Source organism: Pleurodeles waltl, chromosome 11 (genome assembly GCF_031143425.1).
Source record: "Pleurodeles waltl isolate 20211129_DDA chromosome 11, aPleWal1.hap1.20221129, whole genome shotgun sequence".
Taxonomy (NCBI): Eukaryota; Metazoa; Chordata; class Amphibia; order Caudata; family Salamandridae; genus Pleurodeles; species Pleurodeles waltl.
This window is the reverse complement of record NC_090450.1, coordinates 92,252,051-92,263,519: the sequence shown is the minus strand read 5'-3', so window position 1 is coordinate 92,263,519 and position 11,469 is coordinate 92,252,051. Positions and strand designations below refer to the sequence as shown.

Genomic DNA, 11,469 nt, shown 5'->3' with positions numbered 1-11,469 from the left:
GTCTAGGTCTCGTAGATTTTTCTACGTAGCAGCGTCCCAAAGTCCAAAAAGTGCAGTCCTCACCATTCCAAGTGGGACGATCTTGTGAGTTAGACAAGCTCTCATGGCCCAAATGTAGAACCAAAACCCAAAATAATCCCCCGCGACTGAACCGTGTGTAAGGGGTCACTCTTCTTGCGTGAAATTGACCAAACAATAAATAAATTCCTGGTGTCTAGGGGTTTCTGGCCCCCCCTTGGGGGCAGATTGGCGTAAAAAAAATAGGCCGATCTGCCCCCAGTGGGGCAGAATTGGGCGAAAAGCAATTAGCCACCAGGGTAGCGACCCTTGCCTTAGGGGTCACTCCCCACATATGAAAATAAAAAAAATACCAAAACAACAAAATAAAACTGATCCCTGGTGTCTAGGGGGGTTCTCCATCGCCCCCACCCTGGGGTGGGGGTAGAAAGGCTTAATAACCTAATTGCCCACCTAGGGAGCAACCATTGCAAAAGGGACTGCTCCGCTTATGTATAAATATAATATAAACAAAAAAAAACTAACTCCCTGGTGTTTTTTTGGGCATTTTTGCAGCCTGATCGCTTCGCGGTCGGGCTGCAGAAATGCTTACAGAGTCATGAAAGTAAAGCCCTTTCCTTTCCTGCCTCGGCCGCCCCCCCCCATTCCACCCCACCCACCTCCGGGCTGTAGGCTCAGCTATCGATCGTGCTGGAAGCTGAGCTTACAGCAGGGTGGGAGGTGACCTCTGATAAGGTCAGCGTGCAATTGATCACTGATGTCATTGTGGGGGGAGGAGGGGGTCATGGGTGGAAGGGGAAACGATTCCCCTTCCATCCCTCCCTGCTGCTCCACCCATGAGCCGGGTGCAGGACAAGCTGGGCTCGTCCTCAGCACATGGCAACTGTGATCGAGGACGAAATAAGCTCATACCAGGCACCCAAGGGGTTAATAACGGATTATTGGATCCACGGGTCAGTTTGCCTAAGGATAGCCTGTTGATAGACATCCTCTTAACTGTGGCTTGTAAATCTGTGCTTATCAGTATCAAAGACACTTCTGCCACCTCCTTCAAGGCATTGCTAAACTGGATTTCGCACCTAAGAGGGGCTGACAAGATTGCACTCCAAAATTCATCCTGGAGACCACATCACAGACTTGTGTGGAGAATGTTGGACAGATAATTTGTCAATAATAAACCCCCCCTCAAGTTCTCCTTTGTCACCTTCATTACTAAACTCAGTGGTAGGTGCTTGAGTTTAGCACGTATTACTACTTACTACTGCGCACACAAAAGAGAGGCAGGCATTGGCTTTTATACATATATATACCTATGTCTCATTTTGGCTCTTACCTATCCGTAGCCCGTATGTTCCGATGCTATATTTGCTAACAACGTGCTTCATCCGCATCTTTTCACGAAATGTACACCAGTTCTGTGCTCCGTTCGCTTTGATGTATGGATTCATCCCTTTGTCTGATGTCTAAGGATATAAACTTGGACAAGATTTCCTATGGACTTTCCCAGTCATTTATTCATTATTTCTTAGTTTTGTTTCCATGTGTATGCCTTTGCATGTTTATTCGACTTATTTCATTGCAATATATGGCATGTATCACTGTTTTCCCTGTAAAAAATCAATAAAGATTTTGAAATAAAAAAGACATTGCAGCACAAGATGATGGTAACATGTTCTTAAAGACACTCTGTCAGGGCCATGATCTATTTCCATTCTCAAATATGAGTGTTCTATTTGACTTTCCAAAATGTTAGTCTGCTGCGTAAGATGGCTTAATAATCAATGTAAGTGCATGATGACTGAAGTACAAATATCCAAGTCCAAGTTATGGATTGATGTCACTAACCTTACATCCCGAGATTGTATGAGAAAAGTTAGGTGATCATGAGGGTGATCACAGAATGTGATCTAGTCATTCTTGAAAGGCTAATCCGACCAGGTAACCTGAGTACTCATTTTATTCTTACCCACATAAACAGTATTCTTAAATCAAATTATTTTTCCTTTCTTGAGAATTCCAACCAGGTGTGTGGATAGATGTTTATCCAGGAATATTCCAGCCACCAAGCATTGCTGGAAATGTATCACTAGCGACCTTTCAGAGGGCATTACTCTTGGTTTCATTTTAAGCAACATATTCAGAAATATCTAATACAAAACCTTATTAATAATCAGATTGGTAACCTAGTATGGGACACCCTGACGGTGGCTGGAAGGAGCTCAGCATGCATCTGTGGTTCAGGAAAAATAAAAGTAGACAGAATATTTGTTACTGTAAGGGTGCAGATCCAGTCATTGGCGGGAGTCCATGCAAAAACTGTTGCTACCAAATAAGTTAATAAGCAAAAGATTTTCCTACAGCTAATTAACTGTAAAGCAGAAGCCTTTAGGTGCATAGGGAGCAAGCTGCTATATCCCATTTACAGCATTGCACTCTATTTTAAGAGTACAGTGAGTAGGTGGGACCTGTTCTTGTTACAAGTTGCTTGAAAATACATCCAATAACAGTATTAGGTATTTCCAAAACAATTTTAGGCAATCAGCAAATGGTGCCAATCATTGGGCATTGTGAGAGGATTTATCCGTTTATGTGGCAAAATAAAAGCCAGTGCTCTGATGGTGACATTGAGGCTAATTGTGATTGGGTTTATTTGACTTCCCTGACACCTGATGATTCCTGTTGTTTCAATATAACTATAAGCGAGACTATTCCACAGTCACCATAAAGATAGTTCTTTCGACAGTCAAGTGCCATTGTATTCAATTCTTTACTCCTAATCGCAAAACCTATCACATTAATCAAAGTTAGGCATGCAATATTTGTATTTGTGTTCCTCTTGTTTGAGAAATCATTTATGTTGAAAATGTAGTTTAAATAATAGTTCTGATAATATATATATTTTTTTTACTTTATTCAGAAGTTTGGTGCAGTGGAGTTGAGAGCTCGTGCCAGTCTGCTGACATAGACACCAGTTGTGAAGATGATAAGGGGCAAATCATGGAAGAAGTGGTTAAAACATACCTCAAACAACAAGAAAAACTTAAGTCCATTTTACAAAGGAAACAGCAACTTCAGATGGTATTCTTAATCTAAACAGCTCTATTCACATTTTTGCCTATTTGCTCCTTTGATGTTAGTGGTACAAATAGTAGCTTACATTTTAGCACAGAATGTTCCATATTTACAAGCTTGTAATCTCCCTAGGTGTCAGTTCCATATCATATGCCTATTTATATATTAACTGATAAATCTCAGTTTGTTTATTTTTTTTTTTTCAGATGTTGTCTGGCATCTGTAATTAAAGCATTCAGAAAATAGGGTTTGTGAAGCAAAAGTTTTTTCATATAACACTTTCACCACTATTTTCGCTTCAGATTTTGCCTTACTACATTTATATTCCTTAACTTCATATTTTGCTGTCACACTCTTTTCTCTGAGGAGCCCTTTCTTCAACGTATGACCTTGGACAGAAGTAGCACTTTTAAAGTGCTCTTCGGCGAAAGTAATTCAGTACGGCCTTTGTAAGGAAAAGTAGATATTACAAAATTGTCAGAATTTTCCTTAAGAGACCACTAAAGTGCCTTGTGAGACTGTTGTTTCCTTCATTTAAGATACTAAAGTTGTTGTTGACCCCAAATTTTGGGATTTATGCAAAATGTCCTACCACAGAACCTTGTCATAGGATGTAAGTTACTTTCTGGTGAAATTCCCTCGAAGTTACTCTTTTGCCTCATGTAGAGGAGTTGATGTTGGTCTCATTATGTTTAGTTAGGGCATTTCGTTTTTGAAGTTGAATGAATTGCACCAAGTTACTAATTTATAAATTCAGTCTACAGTCACTCTTGGGTAAATAGGATTTTCTTCTCTCTGGTGCCCTCTCCTTTAATAAACTATATGTGTTCCCTGTCATTTTCCGTGGAGACCTGTGGCTTTCATGGACAGTCCCTAAAAACTGACCTTTCTGAAACATACTGTTTTCTCCATTGATTGTTGTGGTCTGATCGGCTGCAGACGTGCTGAACAGATTGTCATTGAATATTCTTGATTTATTTTCCAGTTGCTATATTTGACATTTTTGATAACCAGCAGAGGTGCCAAAATATTAGATTTTTGGCCTTCCTTTACAGCAAACATTAACAATAGTGAATCCAAACTGATGATGCAATAGTGTATTAGACCTATTCAAGACTCCAAGTGTTAGTGTGATGTTTTCTCAGGAGACATCCAGTGGGTTATCTAGAACAATTTGGTCCTGGTCCCACATTCTACTCTAATGTTAGCCTCTTGTAATCCTAAATGGGCCCATTTGGTCTGTCTCTTCATGATGCCGCTGTATAGTGATGCACCTACTCCACATGCTTTGCCTTCGTTGGGCCTGGTGCCACCTCCCCTTGTAGTGCTGCCTTTGACTTCATCTCCGCATTGTTGCATCAGTACCACTTCTTTCAGCATTAAAGCCTGTGAAGAAAATAAGACTGCTTAATGGAAGGCCCTTTCCAAAAAGATTATTTGCTGCATAAGTCAGACTAGCTCTTGCCTAACTTCTTTGAAGGCATAAGTGTGAGCCTGATGTGGAACAGTTGTTGCCACATTAGGAACAGTCCCTGAACTTTCTGTTGACCTACAGAATGTCAGTGTGCTGAAAACCTACCAAGTGTATTTTTTCAACATATACCGTTTGTGTTATAGCAGAGTGCTTTTTATGTTTTTTATTTTTTCATTATTATTCTCCACAATTATTTAGAAAACTACTGTAACATTTCTCAAGTTCAGTCATTAGAAATAACAGGTAACAGATTCATGGAAATGCTGGTGTCTTATACTCCATACATCCTCTGGGCATCCCACCACCACAGTCCATCAGTCTGAAACATTCTTGTATATTCTCACTGACACGGTTTTGTGTACTTTGTGGAAAAACAAACGTGCTGTTGTGAGCAAGAAAAAGGAGTGGAAAGGAAGTCTTGTGCCGGGTTGTTCTGATTTCTGGAAAACCCACCATTGTGCGGATCTCTTCAGATGAAGCCAAAGCAAATGTTTCAGTAATGTTTCCTCAGAATAAAAATTCTGAAAGTTTTACTCCAGAAACAGCACAGACTTCATTTCCAGCAGTTTGCTGCTTACAACCGCTAAGACCTCCTTAAACATTGAAACCATGCCACTTGAAAATATCAGGATTTTTCTCTATCATATGCTCGGTCCTTTGCCCACCTGAATTCTAAAACCTGAGCTTCTAAATATTTAAGCAGATTGCCTTTGACTCTTTAGGTCACGCTTGTCATGACCAAGGTCTTAGCTTTAGTCTTGAAAAGTGCTTAGAGATGTGATGCACTAATTTGATGTATGGTGCACAGAATAGACTTGTGAAACTGCCCCTTGATATGGAGTATCAGTTTGGTGACAAAGCTGATTAGTTACTAGACATTATTAAGGAGAGCAGGCCGACGTCAAAGGTCATTGGGCTTCCAGCATATGTGAGAACAGTCCTTGTTCATAATTTTTACAGCTCGTAATCTCTATGCTTTTTGCATTTTCGTGTGCTCGCAGACCATTTTGAGGATAAGAACTCCACAGGTATGACCCGGAGAATGAGTAACATTTTGCTCATTTCCGAAACTGAGCCAAGCATAACCCCTCCAAAAGTTTATCTGGTTAGGGCAGTTCAGAAATACATGGGCTTCAATAATTGCCAGTTTCTCACCAGCTAGTTTTATATCAACATACAGTACTGATTCTGTCCTCAGCTGGATTGTACTGAGGCAGACAGTAACATACCTGGTGTTGGAATATCTGTGGTTTTTATTTGTCTGGTGCCTTCAACTTTGTTGACCACACCATTCTCTTGCATTGTCGCCATCAAATAGGAATAGCTGTCATTGAGCAGTCATGGGAAAATACAACATACGTTTGTGAAAGCCAACCCTTAGCATTCTCCAGGTGTCCCATTTCCTGTTTTTGTCCATTTCCCCCCCTTTACTGACTTGGGTTGATCAAATTTCGCTTCTCTCCTCATAAGAACTCTAGAACTACTTTATTCCATTCCTCTTGAGTCCCATAACATCAATCTAATTCTTTGATGCTGTAAGTCATCATTATGCAGAGATGGCAGGTGTACAGCCTCTCTTTTAAAAGACTGATGTGGTGCCTCACCACCTGTAATTGTATTGTTCTCAATACTTTTCTAGTCTACTGAGGAGTTGGAAACCCTTTCACAAGTTTACAGTCTAGCAAATCGTATGACTGTGATACTTTCACCATCAAACATGTTTCAAAACAATCTTACATATGAAAGTCAGTTTTCATTCAGTTACCTCCCCACATTGGCAGCCTCAATCTCTAAACTCCCTTTAATCAGAGGTTAGGACAAGATATAGCTCTGTGTCCAAATCTACAGGAACTGGATGATGTCATGCAAATATTGGCCAGTGCTTGATAATTCTTTCAACAGAATCTCTATCAGCATTTTACGTACAGGGTACTCTTTAATGACTTTATCCCCCAAGTTAGCCCTTAGCTGTTTGCACTACTTCATTTCTGGAAGAACACATTGTGGGCTATGTTGTCACCATCCTTGATCAGCTTCTTTATGAAAGGTGTAGGAGCCATGGTAGTTAAGGGCTGCCTCCTTAAATTACATCTTTTTTTACTCGAAGTGATTTTAGGGTCCTGTGGCACAGTGGATGTCCTTTTACCCTTTAAGCATAACCTAAAGAAGAAAGGATTTTCACTACGTTTACTGGCTACAACCCGTTTCTCATCCAAACCCTTCTGACAAATGTATCTCTTCCTGGTAGCCCCATTCTAGTTGCTCACACTAATCCCTTGGGTTCTCTATAACCTTTTTTTTTTTTTTTTTTAACTTCCACATTGATAGGAATGAGGTGAAATGTACATTCGTACATCGTCTCTTGAAGAATCTTTGCTGAACTGTAAAATAAATGTACAATATTTAATAGTATAATGACCCACGGGTGAGTATCATTCCAAAAATTTGGTTCCAAAGCGTAACCAAAGCAATCATAACGGTGTCACAGTATAAAAGTCAGTGCCTGGAAAAATTATATGAAATAAATCAAATTGGGGTCAAGACAATTAGCCATCTGCTCCAGACAGGGAAGATAGTTTATGACATTATGTAATGTAACGTTAAGAGTGTTGGAATAATAAAGTAATAGTTTACGCCACTTGAAATATCTAGAATTAAAATCAAGGCCCCTGTTAATTCATGTGCTAATTTTATGAATTGTCTCGGCATGAGGTGATGGGGTGATCTAGTGACAAACCAAAATGGAACAGTTATTCTTTTTCTTAGAATGGAAAAATGAAAGATGTGTGGCTCGGCTAAAACAAGCATAGATAATGTTCTAAACCTCATAGCAGTGCATATGTACGACAATATTTCACATTGATAAAAGGCAATTTGCCCAGTTACTATAAAGATATTTAAAAGAGATTGTGAGCATTTGCAATTAAGAAGATATACGCATTTCACACATACATTCCTATAAGTTTAGGAAAGGGTACCCTTTATTTATCATTCCTTGATCACCACTTATATATTCATTGTTGTAATTGATGTGTTTACTCATAACTCCTCTCAGTTTATTCCCTTCAAGTTTCTCGCCTTTGGCTCTTGCATTAGTACTGTGTGAATAGCACATCTTAAAGGAGTTTGAAATTATTTTTGGTTTGGGGGCTCAACAAAGAACTGGAGAAGGGGCAGTTTCCTCTGTAATGCAAAGGACACCTAAATGACTAGTGGTGTCACATGACCCAGACGGCGGGGGCGTTCTCTTTCTATGTTAGTTACATTGCTATATATTCCGCAGTTTTTCATCCACAAAACATTATTGCAGAAGCATCTTCTTTGCACCCAGAGATTCACCGCCACCGCATGACATCCTGTATAGTCTTTCTTAGGGAACACATGGCCTTTTTATTTTTTTTGTTCCACATTGCCACCTTCTTATCAATCTACCCACAGGTAGTTAAAAAGGGGAGACTCACTCTTGTGGTCATCAGTTGAATTGCTTCTGGGTGCAGTACTTTGCAGAGCTCTTAAGAAAGCATTTCATATAAGTTCAGTCAGTGAAAGCAGTACCACTTCATCCTTTGACCAGGATGATGGAGGTTTTTACCCCACACAGATTTGGATGTCTATGCCTAGATTTGCCAGATAATCTCCAACACCATTCAGGAATAAGCTAAATTAAAGATATTTTACTACATATGCATGCTGTATCATTTTAGATACTGGGGATTTTACTGTACAGTTAATAAACGTTCCATATCTCACTTAAGACAGACCCTAATGGTTCAAGTTGGTCTACAGTTGACACCAATTTGCTAAGTTGAATGTTGCCTTCAAAACTTTGAAAGTTATAAATGGTTGTGGCACTTGATTAAATACTCATCAAATATAATCTTACTGTCTTGTTTATAGTGCTCAGACCCTTCTGAAATCCATCCTTAATATTACTGAATATGTTCCTGCAGTTGTAGCAATAAACCCAGGCAAAAGAGAACATAAATATTTGGTACTATAGTGTGTGTTTTCCTGGGCCGCCGTCTAATGAGGCAAGTACAACAGCACAAATAAAGGATCAGGATGTCAAAGATCCAAAAAGAAGAGTCCTCTTGAAGATAAGAGGGAGGAAGTTACATTAGGGAGTAACACTAGAAAATGCACTAGAGGGCGTACGGATGTGGGGGATTAATTTGTCAGTGGGTAGGGGGAAGCATATGACTGAGGAACAGTTCACAGGTTTTGATTCCGCCTTGATGTGATCTGGAATGCAAATACAAGGATGAAGCCCTAGCATTCCCCAAGTCATCAAATAAATAGTTGTGTGTGTTCTATATTCATGAAAAACAAAGGTTTAAATAGATGTTATAGTTAGGTAAACATGTGAAGTAAAACATGCCATTTGAAGCTAACAAAACCACTGAAATTCACCATTTATTATCTCCAGCATCTTACCTAAAGTAACTATAATTTGCGTCCCCCGCCATGCACAGTATTATCAACAATGATGACATTGCTGATGTGATTAGGAATGTTATAAACATAGTGAATGAATGCGTCATGAGTAATTTAATATGCAAGGGTAAAAGCAGTGCATGACAAGGGCAAGAGTTATATTTACTATAGAGTATGGGTTCTAGGTACTTGAGATAACTATACTTGGTGACTTTCATTGGTTTTGTTAGTTTCAAATGGGATGTTTTACGTGAAATTTCCACCTAAAATAACCTTTATTTTTTCAGTGAATTTCTAAGGTTTTCTGATGTAAAGGTTAGATATTCTTACTATTCCAAATTATAATGTCACTTTAACCTTTGGCGTTTTCATTGAATTTATAGGGCTTTTTAATGTAAAGAAAGATTTCCATTGTAATGCCCGGCGGGGTTCTGATGGGGAGGGGGTTGCTCTGGACGCAGGGTTTAGTCTGGCATTGTCCGTTGTGCTGCTCCGTCCAAACTTGCTGCACCTGCTCCCCCCTTACTCCTTGCCCTCCATTGTCCAAGCCAATGCCCCTCATTCCAGCCCTGTGTGGCTGTTGGTCTGCTACTGCACTCTTCCCCCTCCCCCACCGCTCAGTTGGCCTGCTGCACAGTTAGCTTGCTCCCTCTACCCACGTCCTCCCTGCCCATTTTTGTCAGACTCCATGCACCTGCCTCTTCCTTTTGTATTTCATGGTCCATTGTGCTGCCATTGCCCTCCAATTAGCTTGATGTCCCTGCCCACTCCTCCTGCTTAGCCTCTGTCCTTGGCTCGCTGTCCCTACTCTCCTTCCCCCGCCCTCTGATGTCTGTGTGTATGCCCCTGCTCCCTCCCTTTTGCCCACATGTTCCATGGCCTTTCACTGCCCCTCCTGTCTACTCTGCGTATTCTGTTGAGCTTCCACTTACCGCTTCCGCCTGCCCAGCATGGTCAGTTTGTTGCCACCTTTCCCTGCCCCCCTCCACCCTGCCTTCCATTGTCTGGGTTCATGCCGCCATTCCCTCCCTCTCTGCCTCCATGATCTATGTTGCTGCCTCTACCTTCTGACTTCCATGCTCTGCTGTGTGATGCAACTGCTCCTTCTTCACACCCTGGATGGACTCTTGTGAAGCCCCTACCCCGGCTTGCCTGTGTCCTGCCCTTATCCCTCCCTTTTGCCCTGCATGCTCCTTTGTGCTTCCCCCTGAACCCTCCCTCTTGCCCACCATGGCCATTGTGCTGCCACTAACCTTCCCACTTGCCATGCATGGTCTTTTGTGCTGCTGCTGTCCGTCCCCCCATATGCCCTGTGTGGTCAGGTTGCTGCTCCAGACCTCCTCCCACCTTCCCTCTGTTGTCCGTGTGTATTCCACTATAGTCTCCCTGTTGCCCTCCATGGTGTGTTGTGCTTCCAGTGCCCATCCCGCCTGCACTGTATGGTCAGCTTGCTAACCCTACCTTTCCCCCTGTCCTCCGTTTTTCATGTGCAGACACCTATCCCCTCCCGCCCTTCATAGTCTGTGTGCTGCAACTGCTCCCCTGTCTGTCCGGTATTGTCAGCTTGCGGTCCTTACCCCTTTTTTTCCTCTGCCCTCTGTTGTCCATGTACTTGGCCCTGCTCGCTCTCTATTGCTTTCCATTGCCGGAGGCCTGCACTGCCCTCCCACTTGCCCTGTATGGGGTATTGTGCTGCTGCAACACCTGGCACCTGTCCTGTAAGGTCAGTTAGTTGCCCCTGTCCAGCTCCCTCTTGCCCTCTATTGCCAGAGTCCTCCATATCCCTACCCCATTCATCCTGCCCTCCGTGGTGCATTGTACTATATGTGCCAACATTTTGAACTTGGTAAGAAAATCATTTTGAAAACAAATCTAGGGAATAGATTTTTCCCAATTGACTTACAGTGGAAAAGAGGAGATTTTAAGGTGGGAAACAGCTAAAATAAAGCTCATTTGCACTTAAAAACATTGCCTTAATAGGATCTGGTAGCATTTATGGTTGTACTGCCACTGGATCTCTGTTCTGCCCTCAATGGTCGGTTGTATTGCAACAGCTCTCTGTCTCTGGCATGGTTGGTTAGTTGCCCCTGCCTCCCTTTCCCCTGCTCTCTATGGTGGGTTGTGCTCCCACTGCCCCTCATGCCTTTCTCAGCATGGTCAGCTTGCTGCCTTTGTCCCCCGCCCCCCCCCCCCTCAATTTTCCGAGCCCGCTGCCCCAGTATTCTAATGATCAACTAGATTCTATATTTGTTAGAAAAGTGTGGCACGCCTGAAGGCATCTTGATGTAATCAAAACTGTGAAACCTGACGCATTTCCTTTACAAATTATAAACGTGAGTGAGTCTTTTTCTAATAGAAATTTTGCTTAGTGCTCCAAAAAACTTGGTTCTCAAATAGCGACAAAGCACTTCAAAATTGTTGCTATCTTTGTTTTTTATCCAGTTGCTCATTTGATTGTTTGTTGCACCTCT

At 41.6% G+C, this 11,469-nt stretch overlaps 1 protein-coding gene across 2 annotated transcripts in view; it reads left to right on the top strand.

Moving 5' to 3' along the window:
* SKIL (SKI like proto-oncogene) overlaps nucleotides 1–11,469 on the top strand; it is a 134,909-nt gene that overhangs the window by 94,981 nt on the left and 28,459 nt on the right. Inside the window, exon 5 of one of the 2 annotated variants that reach the window (XM_069213179.1) lies at nucleotides 2,939–3,096. In XM_069213179.1, the coding sequence (XP_069069280.1) occupies nucleotides 2,939–3,096 (158 nt within the window). Of the gene's footprint in view, nucleotides 1–2,935; nucleotides 3,097–11,469 lie in introns of both variants that reach the window. The other variant, XM_069213178.1, reaches the window with a different exon arrangement.